The sequence below is a fragment of the Seriola aureovittata genome, chromosome 19 (genome assembly GCF_021018895.1).
Source record: "Seriola aureovittata isolate HTS-2021-v1 ecotype China chromosome 19, ASM2101889v1, whole genome shotgun sequence".
Classification (NCBI taxonomy): Eukaryota; Metazoa; Chordata; class Actinopteri; order Carangiformes; family Carangidae; genus Seriola; species Seriola aureovittata.
Window position 1 is genome coordinate 4,647,278 of NC_079382.1, and position 20,223 is coordinate 4,667,500.

General features: G+C 41.2%; 1 protein-coding gene across 7 annotated transcripts in view; it reads left to right on the forward strand.

Moving 5' to 3' along the window:
• Nucleotides 1-20,223, forward strand: part of cdc42bpab (CDC42 binding protein kinase alpha (DMPK-like) b) — a 77,459-nt gene that overhangs the window by 18,272 nt on the left and 38,964 nt on the right. For all 7 annotated transcript variants that reach the window (XM_056404906.1, XM_056404908.1, XM_056404909.1 and 4 more), the window contains exons 2-5: nucleotides 10,566-10,657; nucleotides 15,898-15,981; nucleotides 17,806-17,901; nucleotides 19,408-19,556. In XM_056404906.1, coding sequence (XP_056260881.1) covers nucleotides 10,566-10,657; nucleotides 15,898-15,981; nucleotides 17,806-17,901; nucleotides 19,408-19,556 — 421 coding nt within the window. The remainder of the gene's footprint in view (nucleotides 1-10,565; nucleotides 10,658-15,897; nucleotides 15,982-17,805; nucleotides 17,902-19,407; nucleotides 19,557-20,223) is intronic.

Consider the following 20,223-nt stretch of genomic DNA (forward strand, 5'->3'; position numbering starts at 1 on the left):
ATTGCTTTTAAGCACTTAACGCGTGCCTAGTGGATGTTTTCATCCATTTGGGTGGATCCATTTATAGTATGGGTGGTCCCAATGGGAATCAAACCCTTAAATGGTGCAATGTCAGTGCTGGGCTGTACCAGTCGAGCCGCAGAGGGCCGTAGTGTGGTAACAAACCCCCCTCATTTTCCACAAGCTGCCGACATCCAGAGAGGAAAACAAATCAGTAAGAGGATGAGCCCAGAAAAGGCAGTAGGAAACTTGTGCTATAATATCTGTCAGGATGTTGTGACATGTTGGTGCTGGAACACCACTGGCAGTAAAGTCTTACTTTTGTTTAAGTGATTGGTGACTTTAATTTGACTGATGTTCAGATTTATAAGGTGCTACTGGAACTTGACGAGGTGCCACAGAGCGGCTACATTCTTGTATATGCACTGTGCCAGCTCGGAGTTTTACACACTCGGAATTGGAAAATATTGTCTGGGTTCCTGAACATTCCCACAGCACATGCCTGGTATTCCTAGTTCTGGCTCTTGTTACCACCCTGTTGTGTTTTTCATTTCAGGTTGATGTGGGAGCTCTAGGCCTGTTAAGGCACTCACAAGCTGCCATAAAGTCATTTGTTCCTGGGACTGATCAGCAAGCGTTTCTACTGGTAGTAAAAGTAGAAGATTCATACAGCTGTCTGTTTCACCCCCAGGGCCTTCCAAAGTGGAGATTGAGTCAGGGCAAGAATAATATATGTAAACATACATATACACTGCTGCTGTAATGCAACACAAAACTACAAAGTAGGACTGCACAATTAATAATTCATTTTCTCAAGTCACTATAAAGAGATCATAGATAATCTTCCTGCAAGATTTGACAACAAATGGCCTTCTACAACACACAGAAAGTCTTCTTTATCATATGTGACCACTGCTGCTCAGCACTTAATGATATTGTACACCTTCATTTGATTAATCTCCATGACAACCAGTTAAAATATTGAAACCTTCCAGCTCCAGCTAAACAGGAAGTGTATCTCACCACACCTACATGTTCGCTTAAATGAATAATGTTCCAGATGATGAAATAAAATCCAAACATGACAAATAATCAATTATCATTGTAATGTCTTGTAATAGAATCAGGATTAGCTCTATGACTTCTTGCACTATCCTTTTCGTGACATCCTGCTGTCTTATCACAGTCATCGTTCTGTTACTATCAATACCCAGCAGAGGAACAATGCAGCACCTGGTGCTTCCACCACCAACAGAGTGGCAGACAGTAAGGACGCCCAGCCAAGCTGGGTAACATGGCCTGGCAGGCTCCTTTCATGCTACGCCCTTTATCTCCAGATGGTATCAGAAGGCTGTGTTGACACAGAATAGTGTAAATCAACTTGTTTGCGATATGGGTTGAACAGGTCTATGTGCGGGCTTGGAGAATTCTTTGATGTACTGGGAACACTTCCTGTACAGACAGCAAAAAGTGATGTAGCCAAGCCCCTCCAAGGCAGTTTTTTCTCATGTTGCTGGCCTGGGTGTATGCTCACTGCAGCAGTCTTTGAGCTGTAACACACACTAGATCTGATCTATTGTTTAGTCAAGCCCTGCCTCCATCCTTTTCTTTGGTGTTTGTGGTTTCTTAATATTTTGGGAACATCCTGTTTGTGTGTTTAATGCCGTGGGGCACAGATTGTTTAGTTTAAGGCCTCTGACCATTCCTGCCCTCTTGTTAATGTGACAGGCCAAATAAGATGGACTGAGGCGGAGGACGAAAAGGAGAGTGGGAGAGAGAGAAGGGGCTGACGCAAGTGGTCACACAGGAGAACTCAGAAAGAATGAGAGAGAGAAGGCTACAGATGGCAAAAAAAGAAAACAGCACTGAGGGGAACTTGAGGTTGGCTGTGGTGGGGTGGGGAGGGTTATTGCAGACAGACAGCATTGGGAATTCTGGTGTCGCTGGTGTGTAGCCTAGCATTAAATGCAATATACTCTAAGGCATGTTTACATACTATGTCAGTTATTCCCTGTTTGTCCTTCATGAATTTGCTGTGCTTATCACTGATTAAATGGCATACCCCCGCCTCTTGATACTTGACATACAAATATGTGTCGGGGCGCTGTCAGTGCCCCCTGGCACCACTTGTGGGGATCAGACAGCTGTGCACGTGTCACATGAGAGAGGGTGAAACATGGAAAAAGCTTTTACTGGGGTTGGTCGTGCCTCCCGCCACACATCTGTTGGGAGAACCTCTGGCTGTGACATAAAGGGGCCTGGTTCTATTTCCATCTGTAATTTAGGTAATTTACTGGATGTTTTTAAGCTACTTGCAATTGAATGCTTAAAGCACCGTGTTTTTGAAGTGCCTCTGGCAATGAGTCACTTTTCCTTTTAAGGACTATGTTATTAGAATCACACAGCTTTAATTTTTCCTTCGATGACCTTGGTGTGCTGTTTATTCAGCCCTAGCTTTGTTGCATTTATTTGGCTTTTATTTAACCAGGAAGTACTTTTGTAATAAGGTATTTGTTATTTCCAGGAGACCATAGCTTTGTATTTATAAAAATTAGGACATGATGGCTCTGGAACAGTTCTTAACTGCAGAACCTGCTGTAGCAGGAAAATGATACAAGAGTTGGTGGGCCGTGCTTGAGTTGGTTTTGGGGTTTCTGCTGACACAGTGGCACTGAAATGTCACATGCGTAGCCATTTTGAATCAGAAGGTACTGTAAGAGACAGCCTGGCAGGCAGCAGAATTTAGGAGAAGCCTGTGCCATGTAACCTCACAGGAAACTGCCTGCTGGTACATTCATATATACTTTTACAAAAAAAATAAAGAACACATTTTGTGATTTTTTTTTTTTAAGTACCAAATTCTTCAAAACAGTGACTCCAGTTTTGTTCGTCTTATGTATTCACCGGCTATAAACTAAATCAGAAAAAAAAATCAGGACCTCATTCATGACTGGCCATTTATGACCCTGGCACAATCACAGGCCAGAGTTATTCAGGCCTATCATTTGCTCCTTTTTTTATGAAGCGGAGTATTTCCTCGGCAGAGGTTTACAGTCTAGGAAAACTCCTAGTCTGCTTATGAGGTGTGATAAGTTCGCCCCCTCCCGCAGTTCCACCATGGTCAGATGGAGGAAAGGCCATCCCCGGGTCTCTTCCTCTCCTCTCTGCCACTCTCCCTCTTCATGTCAGATCCTGGAAAGCCACGCTCCTTCTCCCTCTCCCCATCTCTCCGTCTCCCCTGTCTTTCTCGCAAGCGGCATTTTTGTGTCGTTACCTCACTGTGGTTGTAAATAATCCCCATTATGGCTTCCAGATGTCCCTCCATCCTACTCTGGATTTGGGGATGGGGTTGGAGCGCAATGGGAGTGTAAGGGTTGGACACTTACTGTAACTGGCTCAGCTGCTGACTGGGCCTTAGTATGTGGTGCTCTCTCTGTCTCTCAATCTTCTCTCTTGCTTTCTCGAAGTCCTGCCCAGTCTCACTTTCTCCCACGAGCTGAACTTGATTGCTTTTTCCTCTCTCGTCTGTTCTGTTTCACTTTCTCATGTTTTTTTTCCTCTCATTGTTTTTATCCCACAGTTGTCATCTGTTCTTCTCAATTTTGTCATTGTTTAATTCAGACCAGAAGTGCTAAGGAATTATCAATCCATTCAGCCTACAACGTCCTTTCAGTATCACAGCAACTTGTGTAGCTGAAAAGACAGCAGCTGGCTAAACTGTATATAGAGTATGGACTCATAGACAATCTGGTGTGAGACCACCCTAGCAACAGTAACTAAAATAGTTTTCAGTTAGGCTGCTGAAGCTTTATACACGAAGAATACAGGCATTTCATACTACAAATATTTGTAGTTGCTGCATAAAGAACAGTTCTCTCAGATTGATGTGTGTGCAGATTGATACATTTGTATAAAAAGAAGTGTGTCTGTTCTTGCCCATTAGCACCTTTGCCTGTTTTTTGTCCACCTGGATCATCACTCTTTCTCTGATGCCCTGCACAGCTTCCCTATTCCCTCTCACTCATTCACTGTTGACTTAAAGGTGACATTGGCAATATGTATATTCTTGGAGATGCATGACTCTCATGTACCATGCACAGATTAGCTCTGAACCACACTCAAACAATTCCTCTTCAACATACACATGGTATATAAGTTACACACAGGCATGCAAGTGTTGGGAAAGGTTACTTTTGAACATGGTTTGTTTTCTTGAATGATTCTGAAGGTAGAGCTACAATGTTCTCTGTGAGAAAACATTAGAAGTCTTGTTCTTGTTATCACCAGTAAAAAGTTAAAGTATGCCCCCATTTCTCCAGTTTTTATCGAAATTGTTGAGTTCAGTGAATAACCTCAAATGGTACAAATGTGAGAGGTAAACTGCCCAAGGTAAAGAAAAAACATTTTAGGTGACCAAAAACTAAGAAATTATACAGATCTAATAGAAAACAGGCCCTTCACATGGATTAAGAGTTTGGTTAATTTACAGCTTTCGATGCAACAATGGAAGTAAATGAAGCCTTGTAAGTTAATGCAAAAATTCCTACAGGTTGATGACTTACAGACCCTCTGTCAGCAAAAAGGCAGTGTTGGAACAAACTGTGTTACTACTCACTCTGATGCATTATTAGGCAGGAAGTAGTACTGTATATTGTTATTAGAAAGACAAGTAACGAATGAAGACAGACTGGTTTGTCAGGAGTTTACCCAAAATATTAGAAGAAAAGAGCTAGATGGAGGCTTCACATGAAGGAAGAGCAGCACAGTCTCCAGACTTAAATCACATGGAGCTGGTTTGGTATAAGCTGGACAGAAGGTGAAAGCAGAGCATACTGCAAGCGCAATACATTCATGGGAACTTCTACAACAATGTTGTGATGAACTTTCCAAACAATGTTACATTTCAGAGAGAGAGAGAGAGAGAGAGAGAGAGAGAGAGAGAGAGAGAGAGAGAGAGAGAGAGAGAGAGAGAGAGAGAGAGAGAGAGAGAGAGAGAGAGAGAGAGAGAGAGAGAGAGAGAGAGAGAGAGAGAGAGAGAGAGAGAGAGAGAGAGAGAGAGAGAGAGAGAGAGAGAGAGAGAGAGAGAGAGAGAGAGAGAGAGAGAGAGAGAGAGAGAACGCTGCGAGTTTGTTCAGTTACTGAATTAGTCAAAAATTTTGATTATATTTAGGATTTAAGACTCCATGTCTCCTTTTAAAAACTTTATAATTTATTTGTTATTCTATGATTTAATTGAACAGTACACTGAGACATTATATTAAGACTGTATGTGTCAGATTACTGTATGTTTGCTTTCCTGAAATATTGACTAAAGTCGTGGGTGTGCCATTTTGTGCTAAAGAACACGGAACATGTAACACACCCACAACGGTCTCTTTACAGTGCAACACTTAAAATAGTTTCTTTGCATTTTCACTGTTCAAAAAATAAAACGGATGAAGAGAGGGGTAGTAAAAAAAATGTAGGTTTGTGAAAATAGAGTTTACAAATAAGCTATTGTAAGTTATTAATGAATTTAGTTAAAAAATAATGTTACACCCAGCATTGAGTCATACACAGGCACCATACATGTAAAACAGACATTGTACACACACTTACTCTGCCAAATTTCACATGAACACGCCCTGCAGACATGGCATGGAAGAGGCCAAGACTGAGGCCTGTTGTGTGTACTGAGCATATCATTTGTGGGCCGGCTGCTAAGTGAACACACTTGCCTGTCGTTCCCAAGTTTCACACAAAAACAGCTCTGACTTTTCTTATTGGTATGGAGCAAGATAGTCCTGATAAGCGCTCAGCATTTTGGGTTAAACCAGTCTGGCTATGTGGATTAGATGGCGTCACTCATGTTTTTCCAGTTTCACTACATCCTAGGCCTTCTACTGAACATGTGCTTTTGCATAGCACACTCTATAAGAGTATGTGTGTCTTGTAGTGTTTCTGCTTGTGTGTATGCTGTGTGTCTGTGGATGGATGTCTTCACCACAAAGCATGCAGTACATTATGTGACAAACGTGTCATCTTTTTCCAATCTTGGCTCACTTGCCCTACACATTGCAAAACCCTTTGAAAACAAAGAGCTCCAGTCATGCTAAAGCTTGGATAGCAACCTTCCCAAGCATTGCCAGGGGTTCCTACCACACCTTGTCATAGCAACTGTTGCTATGTTTAGGCCTACCTTTTATATTTTGCTAGTGAGCAAAGATGTATGACCAAGCAGTATGGTATTTTTTCTTGGTTGTAAAAAAAGGGATGCAGCAGTCACTATGAATGAATCTAACTCAGCTGCAGGAAAAGTTCAGACACATTGATCCCTGGGTAAATGTGGGTCAGCTCATTGACTACAGGCAGCTCTTGTTTGAGTCGTGGTGTTTCATATGTTGACCCTGCATACTGACACACAGTGCATTCAGAAAGTATTCAGACCTCCTTTTTTTTTTTTTTTAACATTTTGTCATCTTGCAGCCTCATGCTGAAATAAAAAAAATCCCTCATCAGTCTACACTCACTACCCCATAATGGCAAAAACTGAATTTAAGAAATGTTAGCAAATTTATTAAATTGGAAAAACGTTTCAAACCCTTTGCTATGACACATGCCTCCCATTTGTCTTGATCATCTTTGAGATGTTTCAACACCTTGATTTGATTCCACCTGTGGTAAATTCAATTGATAGGGCATGATTTGGAAAGGCTTGCCTGTATAAAGTCTCACTGCTGACAATGCATATCAGAGCACTGTCAGAATGCATTCCCTAGCGTCTTGTCCTAACCTTAACCATCACAAATAAATGCCTGACCCTAACCCTGCCCCTGATTTAAACCTTCTTCAGCCCTTTGTATTTGCAAGGACCTCACAACTATGGTTTTGAACCAGAATTTGTCCACACAACAATAGAAAGACATAAACACACACACACACACACACACACACACACACACACACACACACACACACACACACACACACACACAGTTGAGTTCCATTTATAAATTACAAGACAGAATAAAAGACTAAAAGCTGATGTGTGCTTCAATAAACCACCTGCTGTTGGAGTGATGTCCAATGAGTTTTACTCTTCAGAAAAGCAATTTCTATAATCTGTTTGGCTGTGGTATTTCTGCCAGAGGAAGACTAAGTCACCAGTTATGTGTCAGATGTAGATCTTGGGAAGTAGATCTAATTGTGTGTGTGTGTCTGTGTGTGCACATACTTGTATGTGTCTATGTTTGTATGTGTGCTTTGTTGTGGACAGGGCCTGTGGGCTCCTGGCTCAGAGATGAAAGACATTTCTCATGTGGCTGGTTTAGTGGAGCTCCTGAGTCAGCGTGCAGCTACTAATCAGTGTTTTCTCCCTCTCAGCTTGCCTGACCCCCCCCCCCCCCAGGCTGACTGGTATAATTAAGAATTAAATCACAAGTGAATTCGATATACTATATGTGTTGTAGCCTTTAGCCATATGGTTTAAAGCTACCAGGGATCGACTCTGCCTTGTCAGATAAGTTTAGGTGAAGAAGATGCAGTGAGGAAGCAAGGCGTTTAAGATTACTGAGAGATGGCCTAGTAGTGTTCCCAACAGCACTGGCCTTTGTTGTTGAAGACTCTGAGTATAAACACTGTTGAATTGGGATGACAACTGAATGGGAAGCACCAGCAGGGTTCAAAATCTTGTCTCTAAAAAGTAGATTAGTCTACATTAGTTTCTGTAACTCCTTAGTACAGATAATACCCTTTGAGTTAATGGTGAGGGGGGGTAATAAGACTGCATACTTTGTGTGCACAATGCTGAATTAATGGATCCCTCATCCTGAGATAATAGCATTTATCGATATGGCTGTCGTCAATGCAGGATGTTAATATATGCTACTTGAAAGGCTATAGATTTTGTAATGCAGTTAGCTTAGCAATGCTTAGTCATAATTATTGATACTGTAGTTTATAAAATAAGAAATACTCAACAGTTAAGGCAAAAATTAGTGAGATTTAACACTTATGTGACCAATATAAAAGACTAAAGAAATGGATGTAATTTAACTATGTTCCTTTCATTTTCTATTTATATAAAACCAAAACATGTGGTGCTGAGAGTATTGATGGCTTTTTTACACACATTATAGCCCTTTGTACCTTGTAATCAACAACCATCATGAATTGTGTGAAAGTCTTATTATGTAGCTGAAATAAAATGCAAGAATCCAGTTATAAACAATTTGTGCATGACCAGATCTTTGAATGCAGAGTTTTGTTCTTCACTCTGAAGCCGCTTAAAAGTGAAACTGAAGAGAATTCTATTTCTGTGTTTAAACACTGAAAAACAGCCATATTAAATAGATTTAATCTCCTGCCTAATCGTTCGCTACTCAAACATAATTGTGTGGCTTTGATACATGAATTAATATGAATCTGAAGGGATTTAGTTGCCAGATATTATCTCCAACCCTGGAAGACATGCCGTGTCTGGTTAGAGATGCTGGCTGAAATAGAACACTGGCAGAGATTGAAAAGAGTTGGATGTGCAGTGGAAAGCAGAATGGGGGAAATTACCACCAGCCTCGAGCTGAACGCTGGTGAATTTAACTAGTTATTTATGAGTTTGTGTGCCAGTCCCTTTGGCAGTTAACCTGCGGTCAACCTGTTCTGAATGAAAGATGAGATGATATTCATATCTATCAATGCCAAGCTGAAACGGGATCTGACGGAGGACAGTCTTTCTTGGACAGAACCTAATTTCACATTTTTTTTTCTAGATTGAGATGAGTTTTGTGGTTGACACTGCAGTAAATTCAATTTAGAGGTTTTAGGTATTTTGCCAGCTGACCGTCTGTAGAGTTGAGTGCTGTTTGCATGTGATTTTTTATTTCAAGCTGTGAATCCTGGGTCTTTCCAGGTCAGATTGCAATCATGTATCATTCTCTGTTCTAGACCTAGTATTTTTGTTGGAGGTTGTGCTGTTTGGCGGTTAGATACGGCATGAAGAGGGGGAAGCAAGAACACTTTATGAGAACGACTAATTTAGTTGTGTGTCACAGCCTTGTTGGTCATCAGTTTTGCAGACTTGTGTAGATATTTTGGTCAACTGCCTGAAGCTGGCTCACCACCCCAAATACAACAGGATTGATCAACCACAAGATGAATGTTTCAGGTGTATTTTCTCTGTAACTTATCTGCATGGAAATTAAAGATATGACTAATCATTTTTCCCATGTCAGGTGTTACTCAGTGTGATGGCTGAGTTGTGTGTGTTGTGTGTTTTTGGTCTGTAGTAATGTGTGCCAGGACATGGCACACTACACTGGCCCCTGCTTTCCCTCTGCCCTGCGGTCATAGCAGGCCAGGCCAGCTGCAGAGGACTCAGGAGGGGTTGTGAGAGAGACTGAGAGCGAAAGCGGCCTGTTTGTTTTATTGTTTCAGAGTCCTTTTCCTTGAAACTGGAGGCTCTGTAAAGTCATGGTAACCAGATGAGTTTAGCATGATGTTTGGCCAGTGAGGGATTGCAGCCGGGCCAAGAGTGTCAGCTTGGCTGGTGGTCAGCTCTCACACAAAAGCATATGCACACACACGCTGCAGCTGTTTGTAAGGAAGGTGAAGATTGTGTCTTTTGTTAACCAAAAGAGCTTCTGTATGTAAAAGTCAAACACTGATGTGTGTTTGTATGTGAATGCTTGCTTGTCTGTATGCTAATTATACTAAATTGTGCTAACCTTGCTGTTAAAAAGCACTGAAACACTGCTTACATGTGCTTATGTTTTAAAATAAGTAGTTAGATTATACTTTTCTGTTTTATCTGAAAATCAGTGTATCAGTGTAACAAATATGCTGACCTTGGTGAACTTGCAACCAATCCAGGTTATCCTTGGCATTCTGGGTTCATGTAAACCAGGAAGTGGTTGAATAGCTCTCCACAAATGAGGGAAGTGCTGACTTTGTCAGCCATAGATGGAATCTGTCTAGCTTTGTGAGAGAACGCTGGCGACCCTTGCTGATCCCTTCCAAGTCCTTTTTTCCCCCAGGAACCATAACTTCAGGGGTAACAATAGCTAGCTTTATCATTCAGCCTCTCTGTGTCCGGTGTCATGTTCTATAAAGAGGTCCAGGTGGCCACCTACACTTTGATAACGTTCATTTAGAATAACATGGCACCCCTTTATGATGTGGCTTTTTTTTTTACCCTGAAGAGTAATAACTCTAATATTATATTTGGAAAAATGCATTATTTCCTCTGACATTATTGGAGATACTGTCTCTTTCAGGCAAGGCCCCTTCACTATAAAATGCTATGTGTAGCTCTGGTTGTCATGGTATTGAAGGAGCCAAATATAATCTTGCCTGGGAGAACTTGCTATTTTCCTATGCAGTCCATATCGTATTCTGTGATTCATTTAGTGGATTCTACTAAACTTCTCTTCAGTGTTTGATGACAAAAACACACAATTATATATCCTGACTTTTGTGCTCTAAAGATGTAGTTTTAAAAGATCTGTGCTCTTTGCTTCCTATATATGTATATAAGTCACTTTTGGCAAATTTTTTCATTAACCTGACTTCTGTCTTCTTGCTCTCCACAGCCAAACCCTTCACGTCCAAAGTGAAGCAGATGCGCCTTCATAAAGAAGACTTTGAAATCCTTAAGGTGATTGGACGAGGAGCCTTTGGAGAGGTAATATACCTTCTGGTTTTACACTCAACCTCACCATGCAGCAATCCAATACCATACACACTGAGAACCTGAAAATTGGTTTCCCCACTTTTTTCTTTTTGTACAAGAAACAGGAGTTGTAGTTAGTTTGGAGCATTTTCTTATAGGTGCATCATCAGCAGTGCATGTTTTTTGTCTACTTGTCCTTTGTGACTGGAGACATCTCAGAGTTTTCCTTGAGGCAGAGATTTTGCAGTATGATCCTGGGAAGATTCCTGCCAGTAAAAGGCTGTTCTCTTGTACCCTTACACCTTCATACCTGTGTTAAAGGCAAGAGTGTTGTTGCGTTTAATAGTGGATTACTTTCTGCTGCATTCCAGCAGCAGTGCGTAGTATTGGTCTGCCACATGAGCATGACTCTACTTGCAGCTTGAGCAAAACTTTTTAAAGTTTTTCTTTCACACTTAACCCATGAACAGAAAACACATTAGAGTGTCAGTGAAACCATCCACTGTGCATTTATATATTTTTGTTTGTTCCCTTTTTCTTTTATATGTGCCTTTAGGGAGGGCAAAATGCATTTGTCAATGGGTTTCAGGTAATGATGTCAAAGCTGGGGAATGTTGGAGGGACAGGTTGTGGTCCTAAGCCAAGACTCTTATATAATGTTAGTGTCCTGCAAAAACCTTTTTTATCTTCAAGATGACGGTTTTCAGGATTGAACAGAATTATTTTGATGATAGATTTACAAGGTTTCAACATTTGATTGATCACCTTTGAGCCATGATGCACGCTTCCAAACATTTAATCTCTGATATTATTAGCCTGCATCTGTACAGACAAGTTAGTGAACTCTTAAAATGCTTATAGGTGGAGAGAGACAGAGAGAAGTCAGGAAAGTGATAGATTGATGGATGTAGACTAGATACACCTGGCAACATGTAGCAACAACCACAACATACTAATGCGCTCATGTGAACCACTGCAAGCACTGCTGGTATGAGCGTATGTGAGTCATGTGTCTGTGTGTGTGTGTTTCAGGCTTGTTCTCAGCAATGCGGTGTGACCCATGAATGGTGATACCTTGTGGTAACATTCCAGTGCCCGTTCTCCCAGCCAGCTGTGCTCGTTTTATATGACAGAAAAATTCAATTAGCTTGAGAAACAACATGGTTGTCCCATGGCTCCACTTTTTAATCACCTGATGGAGACATACTTGGTGCATTGTGTTGTAATGCGGATGTTACCGTAACAGTGCAGTAAATAGAAAATGAAAATGTAGCAGAATGGAATAAGAACTAGCTAAATATCATTTTGGATTAGTGGTCAGAGTAATTGACATTGTGCAGAAGATTGTACCATTTCCCGCATATGGCCAACACTTGCAGACTAGCTCTTTTTTCACTCTTTTTCGTTGACTTCATGATTAAAGTTTATTTCCTTTGTTTTCATCATCTTTTTCTTCCCTTTGAAGATTAATCTGATAGAAGCAAGACTTGCTGAAACTGTAAGGTTAATTTTTCTCTTGTGTATGTGACAGTACAAACAGGAACCACAAAGAAATTTCATAATCTAATTAATCCAAAACTTTGTGAGCTCCTCCATCTGGCTTTATGAAATAAATACAAATGGCGGGAGGCATGGTCATGCAGTGGTTAGCACTGTCGCTTCACAGCAAGAAGCTTCTGGGTTCAAACCTGCTGGAGTTTTTCATGTTCTCCTCTTGCCTGCGTGGTTTTCCTCCGGGTACTCTGGCTTCCTCCCACAACCCAAAGCCAGACCCAACCCGTTAATGGTTGTTTGTCTCCATATGTCAGCCCTGTAGACTGGCGACCTGTCCATGGTGCCCAGTTTCAGCTGGGATAGGATCCAGCCCCCTTGCGACCCTAAAAAGGATAAGTGGCTAATGAATGAATGAATGAACTTAAACAGCAGAGGAAATACAGAAATATCCCCCAGCACTGCTCTCAATAGCAGTATGAGAATTTTTACAGTTTTCTGCAAGTTTGTGCTGCTACCTATAGGCACCTGAGAGATGGTGCAAACTGACAAGCACATTTCACTGTTTTTTTTATGGCATCACAAAGTTAGGTAGTCTCACTATATTCCAGTTGGATGACAGCTGTAATCGTCATCTGACCCGATGTCACACCTAGCAAACACAGAAAATGAGTATTTTGGGATGGCCTCATGAAACTTTATAAGGGTATGATTTTTCATAGCCACTTTAGAGGCTCAGATTTGGGAAAAGGAGAGTCTCAGAGTTAAAAAGAGATAGAGGCAGCAGACGGCGGCAGAGGCAGACCCAGATGGGCAGACACAGACACAGGAAAACAAGTTAAGAAAAAATAGTTGAGAGTCAGAAAGGGAGGTGAGAGAGCCTGAGTGCAGGATGTTTTGATTTCATCCTCCCATTGTCAGCAGCAGGCAGAGAAATGGCGCGGGTGCGTGACGTTGTGGAGTTCATCTGATGAATGGACCAGTGTGTACTGGCCTGCTGCCTGTGAGAATGCTTCCATTAGGACTCAGTGCTCTTCACCAACACAAACAGGCCCAATGGTGGAGCTCACCAGACACGCCTGATGCAAACAATGCCAGGTTTAGAGGTTGTGTTTCCAGTGGCAGACTTTGCTAAAGATGTTTGTCATCATGGTAACTGTTAAGTTTCTCTGGAGTCAGTACACATCAGTCAGTTATACATTATTACACTACTGCTGCTGCATTGGGTCATTAGTCAGCTGCCACATGATGGCAAATGTGGCCTTGGCTGTTAAGGTCTGGAGAAATTTTCAGCACATAGCTGGTGTGTTTTCAGTCTTTTTCCACAAGTACATGTCCTCTGGAATAATTAGATTAAATGTTGCGGTTTGTTACATGCCTGTTCACAGCGGATAAAACCAATTTTAAAGGCACAGTCGATACTTTCTGCTAACGAATCATCTTCAGTAGCAGCACAAAGTTAGAAAACACCTAGAAAACGTCCTTTATCCATGAGTACAGACGGGGGTTGTGAATTAAACTCTGCTTAGTCTTTGTGGGCTATGTAGTTGACACCAGGTCCAAGAGGGAGGACAAGATTAAGGAAGGAACAGTAGACAGTAGAAAGGAGAGATGGAGAAGAGGACAAAAACAGCCGAGCCTTGCCAAGAACAGTGTGCTCCCCCCACTTGTCCTCCTCTCTTCCTCCTCCATTCTCCCTCTCCTCTGGTGAGGGATCACTCGGGGAAATCCAAACACTGCAGGAATGTTATCATTGTATTGCATTAGCAGCATTCCCCAGCTCATTTAATAGACTACAGACCCCTCTGTTGCATAGGGCGCCTGTGTTTGTTTCACTACTCATCTGTGTATGTGTGTGCGTGCGCAGTGCACTTAGAAATTCCTGTCTGTCTGTTTACTTGTGTGCATTTTCTGCGTTTCTTTTTTAAGAATTTCTCGATCTTGTTTGTGCACATTTCTGTGTTTTATGAGCCATTTTAAAGTCCAGATAAAAATTGGACTTTTGCTTTGTGGATTAGTTGAATATTATAAACTATTAAAGAGACTAAAGGAGATCAACCCAGACATACATTCTGCATGAACATGGGCCTTGGCTGGCAGCTAGCAGTGGTTTGTCACGGCAGCTTGTGCAGCTCCTTTTTTGGCAAAATGTGAAGCCAGAGCTGAGGAAGTTTATCATTGTTATGTTCAGCAATTATCAGTGAAGGGAAAGTTGGCAGTTGTTATGTTGTTAATACGTTCGAAGAGGGTATGAGGAACACAATTGGAGAGTGTGAACTAATGAGACTAAACAGTATAGAGTCTTAAAGGTGTTACTGGTAAAACTAGTAGCTCTTAAAATCTTAAAAGCTCACTCATGGGTTGGTTTGGTTTATACAGTATGTCGGGATTCGTATGTGAGATTGCAGTGGAGCAGCTGGACAGTGCAGTGCCTCATTATCCAGTGTCAAAAAGTCAATAATCAGTCCATTTCAAATCACTCAAGTCTATGTAAGTATATGTTAATTTCAGTTACTTTAGAGTGGAAGTTTGGCCCTTATTGAATGTATACAAGTGTATACATATTTGTGGACCTGTACTAAATACATAGGATATATGTGCGGCATCTGATGACAGCTTTATATTGATTTTTGTGTGTGTAGGTTCCTTGTCTAAAATGATGAAAGGATACAATCTGTTAATAAGTTGTTTTGATCGTTAATGTTTTGTACCTTGTTTTTTTTATAGTGAAGATAAGATCATTAATCTGTGATCGCAACTTCTTTCCAAACCATCAAACCATCTGCACTAGTATGTCCATCCACTGTAATTTTGTACTCCGACAAATCATTGAGTGATTAGAGAATTTTTTTTTTTTCTCAAGATGCAGACGGTTCTCGTAGGAAGCATGAATCATATTTAAGTGTCCAGCTGTGTGAGGCTGTGTGTGTGAGTGTGAGTGTAGGCTGTGTGAGTATAGATCCAGGTGGTGTGCGTCTGTTGGCCTTTTAGGTCAGCATTTAGTATCTCTGGTTACTTCCTGTCCTTGCTATTCCCTTACCCCCCCCATCCACCCATTACCTCCCCTTCTCTTTCCTTCTGTCTCATTTCCTCTTTCGCCCTCTTCTCTCCACTCCCTCCTCATCCTTTCCTTATTTCAACCAAACCCATCCTGTTTCATCTTGCAACTCATCTTTCTTTTTCACCCGCTTCTCTTTTTCCTTTTCCATCTAAACCAATCTCTCTCCTCCTATATGCAAATTGCTTTTTCAAAGTTTTTGCTCCAGTCTTGATTTCCTCCTTTTTTAACCTTTGAATTTACTCCTCACCGTCTGTCTCCCCTCCTTCATCTACTTCTGTTTCCTGATCTTCTCGTTAGATCATTAATAGATCAATAGATTACTGTTCGTACTACAATAAGACTTCTTGGAAAAGGGAAAATTATGGTTAACACCGTATTATAAATTGAAAGAATTATAGATTGTCTGAACTATTTTCCACCACACATCTGTCTGAACTGCATGATTATTGTTTGTACAACTATTATTATTGAAATGTGGAAATCTGATCACACATGAATTATCACAGTGCAGATTGCACAGTGTGTCCTTTTTCTTTTTCCTGTGGCCTGAAGGATGACACATTAAATCTGTTTGGTATTTTCCTATTTGTCTTTTTTTTTTTTTTTTTAACATGCTTCACATTCTTTGGCTGGCGTTGCTGTCACACAAATGATAAAAGCAGTTTTTTTTAACACTGCAACTTTTCTTTCCTACGTGCAGGTTGCAGTCGTAAAAGTGAAAAACACTGACAAGGTATTCGCTATGAAGATTCTCAACAAGTGGGAGATGCTGAAGCGAGCCGAGGTGAGTATCACTGACTTTTACAAACTTCTTTTGCGGAGTTGGTACTGATCACAGATACTGGGCCAGTGCAGCAGAATTGGACAGATATTTAAAGTAAATAATCATATAAGGATTGATTTATTAAAAAAGCGTCTGCTGTCTAGAGAAAGCACAACCCTCGATTATCCACCTTCATATCAGGCTTTTGTTGATAGATGTTTGCAGAACATGTCACTGCCTGAGCGGCGCGAGCTGTCGATGCATGTTTTTCTCATCGACCTCTTCCTGACGGTCTGACATTCCTGTTGGTCCCCTGGGTCTTCAATTTTCATGCCTCATACGTCATCGGCCAAAACTAGTCCCTGCTGTGTGTGTGCAAACGCCTGGACATGGGAAACGATGTAGAACAACAGATGTACTGTAGACACTTACACTATAAGCATGTAACTGCTGTTGTAGACAGAGGACATCAAAGCACGGGGGGATTTTACATGTTGACATTCACACATTCATTTCTTTCCTTTCTGGTATAAAATTGGGGATCATATTGTGTGGGGTGTTGATTTATATTCCCAAACGAGTCATTCATTTATACAAAAATATTCTAACACACAGAAAACCTGACCTGACCTTGTTTACCTGAAGTTCAAAACAAAAAAATCTGTGATAGCATTTCTTTTTTTATGTCCTCCTGAATTTTTGAACCAATCGGTTAAGACATTGTAGCCTGAGGAGTATTTTTATTTTTAGTCAGCACATTCAGACTGACTGAACAGTGAGAGGTCAGGGTGCGTTTGGAGACATCACACATTTTTCTGTGCATGCATGTGGTTGACTTTTACAAAATAACCAACTGTTCAGCTGTGGAAATTTTGGTTTCAGTTTTAGTTTGTGAGATTTTGAAGTGATTTATTGGACATAAGGATCCGCTGCTGCAAGTAATATCTTTCCGTTCTGTGCCTCTGCGCTGGTGACAGCCGCAGCCAAAGGCATTATCTTTTTGGGTTGTCTCTCCTTCAGTCCGTCCGTAGAACCCGTTCTCATGATTCTGATATCTAAGGAACGCCTTGAGGGAATTTCTTCAAATTTGGCAAAAACGTCCACTTGGACTCAAATTTGACTGGCTTAGAATTTGGTGGTGATGGGTCAAGAGACATGCATCTGGTAGGCGGTAATTCTAGTTTCTAACTGCGTTACTGTTGTAGGTCCAGCACAGTTATCATGTCCCTTGCCTTTTACTTGTAGATTCACGCATTAAAGCCCTTTTAGAATCCAGTTTAACTTGGAAAACAAAGGAATCAGGTTTCTGTAGCAAAAATCTAACTACGTTAATCAGGTTTCATTTGATTAAGGGGTTATGTTTAAGAAATCATTTATTGCAGGCTCCATGTTGAAATGTCCTTCAGCTAAGATGCTGAATCCTTGTGAATCCCAAGCATGCAGCTCTGTAGAAGGTCCTGAACTTTGACCTCCCTAATGTATGGGGCCAGAGATGTCACATGGCATATTACACTGATACATGCGCCACAGAATTTGGATCAGGATTGTATAAGAAAATCATCCCACTTCTCTTCTGTTCTTTGGTTAAATAGTAGGTGTCACTTAAATACCAACATTTGATTTGATTTCATAAGAAAATCGTTTGCCCAGGAAACTGTTGATAAATCATCTCTGGTAGAGGATAAAGTGGTGTAGGTGTAACATGGTTGATAAATATGGATAACTGGCGCCTTTGCTTGGCACATTCTAACTTGTACAACTGAAATAGCCATTCTCTCATATTATTGCCTGTATATGTGATATGTAACCTTTGTTGAGTGTAATGTTTATTGCATCTTTCTTTAGACGGCATGTTTTCGGGAGGAGCGTGACGTGTTGGTGAATGGGGACGGTCTGTGGATTACCACCCTGCACTATGCCTTCCAGGATGACAATAATTTGGTAACACAGTATTTTCTTTCTTCTTCTTTCTGTATTTGTGTGTATCCATGAGCAGCCACCCTCCTCCGTACACAAGGTTCTTTCCATAAATTTCCTGCCCGGTATTTAACCTTAAATTTCTTTAGGAAACTATAAACCTTATCAGATGTATCAGACACCCCACCTTACTGTGCTTTTCAGCACATTCAAATTATGGTACTTTCCAAAGTAACACTCAGTTTTCTTGTGAGTAGCTCCACCTGCCACTTTCACCAACTCACTCCTCATTTCATTTTTAGAATACAGCACCTCTTGTGCACATTGCCTGGTGACGTGCCAGACACTGACCAGCAAATTCAATTCTCCCCACTAAGCACAACATGACTTAGAATTGTAGCAGAAGAAAAAACATTTATGCTGAAGTCCAAAAGAATGAATTTAGAGCTAGGTGACTGGTTATTGGCCAAGCTCTTCCTCACTTCCATTGGCTGCTGGAGGCAGTCGTCCTCTCTCTAACCTGACAGTCTGCCCTCTCTGTGTGACCCTGAGCTCAAATGCCAGGACTGCTTGTCATTCCATTTCCCACATTCTCACAACAAATGCTTCACCCTGGACACTCCCCAAGGCTTTAAAAATATACACCACTGCCCGTCTAGCCGTCTATTTTTAGGAAAACCCTCAAAAGTTAAGAACCATTTAGGCGCTCGACTGCCTCAGTGCCCCTGTGTAATAATGATACTGTGAGAAAAAAGGGAGAAGAGAGAGGGTGGAGGATGGGGGAGAGAAGGGTGGAATATTTTTGACTTCCTTGTGTTACTCGTGTTTGTTTGTTTTTTTCTACATAAATGATATCACAGTTTCACACTTTTTTCTTTAAAATGTGTTACTTTTACTTTGGTTGCTCATGATTTCTGTTCATGTCCTTAAAGGTTCTGTAAATTAGATTTTAAACAATAATAAAGCAGCCAACAACTGTTTTCTATGCAAAGATATAGTGAAGTAATGCCCCCCCCCACGTTTATAAACACTCAGGAGGTACCGCCCACAGGTGAGATGGTGCAGTTCAGTACACAGCGTTGAGGTGAGCGCAGCCTTCCAGAATTTCTTTTACTGAAGAAACCACTTTTTCCGTCTAAAACTACCTCCAGCAAAGAAAGAGATAACACCAGAGCACAGATGGACTTCTGGCTCAAATACCGGTGGGACACTGAACCGTCAAAACATCCAAAAAGTTTTTACCTGCCCCGTTAGTGTCCCAGCAGATAAGTCCAAGGCTGAATTTCTTTCTCAGTCTGACTATGGAGCCAATACTGGTCTGACTTTACTGAGAGGAGAATGTACATGTTTCCATGAGTGACGGCTATGGTAGGCATTGTAACATTAGCTAACTTGCTGTTAACCTCATTATGAAGATCTTAAGCAAATGTTGCTATCGCTAGCTAGCTTCCTGCCAGCAACGATCGTTTAAAGAACCTTTATCCGTGCTGCGTTTCTGTCTCTTATGTCTTTGTCTCTTTGTCTCTCTAGTATCTGGTCATGGACTACTATGTGGGTGGTGACCTGCTGACTCTGCTCAGTAAGTTTGAGGACCGACTGCCGGAGGAGATGGCCAAGTTCTACCTGGCTGAGATGGTGCTGGCCATCGATTCTGTTCATCAGCTACACTACGTCCACAGGTGAGGAACAGGCAGCGTGTGTGTGTGTGTGTGTGTGTGTGTGTGTGTGTGTGTGTTTGTGTTTTGTGTGTGTGTGTGTGTGTGTGTGTGTGTGTGTGTGAGTGTGAGGGTACACATGTGTGTAACTATTTTCTGAGAGAAGCAGACTGAGCAATAAGTCCTGATGATGGATGTTCAGTGTATTTACATTATTCTTGCTGCGTGGGCAGTTTTCCAACTGTGGGGAGCCACTGCAGCTAAATAAAAATAAATGAAAACAGCGGAGAGAGGGTGTGTGCAAAGGTTTGTCTTCAGTCATCACTGAAGCTAGTCGATACCACTGACTAATTATAGAGTATATTAGTTTGTGTTCCTGTGTGTGTTATTATTTCACTCTAGAAAATTGACATTTGAGGTCAGGTTTGTGTGCGAATGTATGTGAGAGACGGGGTTTAAGTGCTTTACAAAATAACTGTTGTAGTCTTGTGTGATGTTTATGTAAAGCTGTCATGTCAGCTGCTGTTGTTCATTTTCACGTTCAAGTCCCTGTCCTGTTTCCAGTTACAGATACTTCACTTACTTTCTCTGATTCTTCTGAATTACTAACTACCCACCTAAAAGAGCAGTCGCATGCCGCGGCTCTTGAAAATTTTTTCTTCTCTGGTTCTAGACACCAGAAGAATTTTTC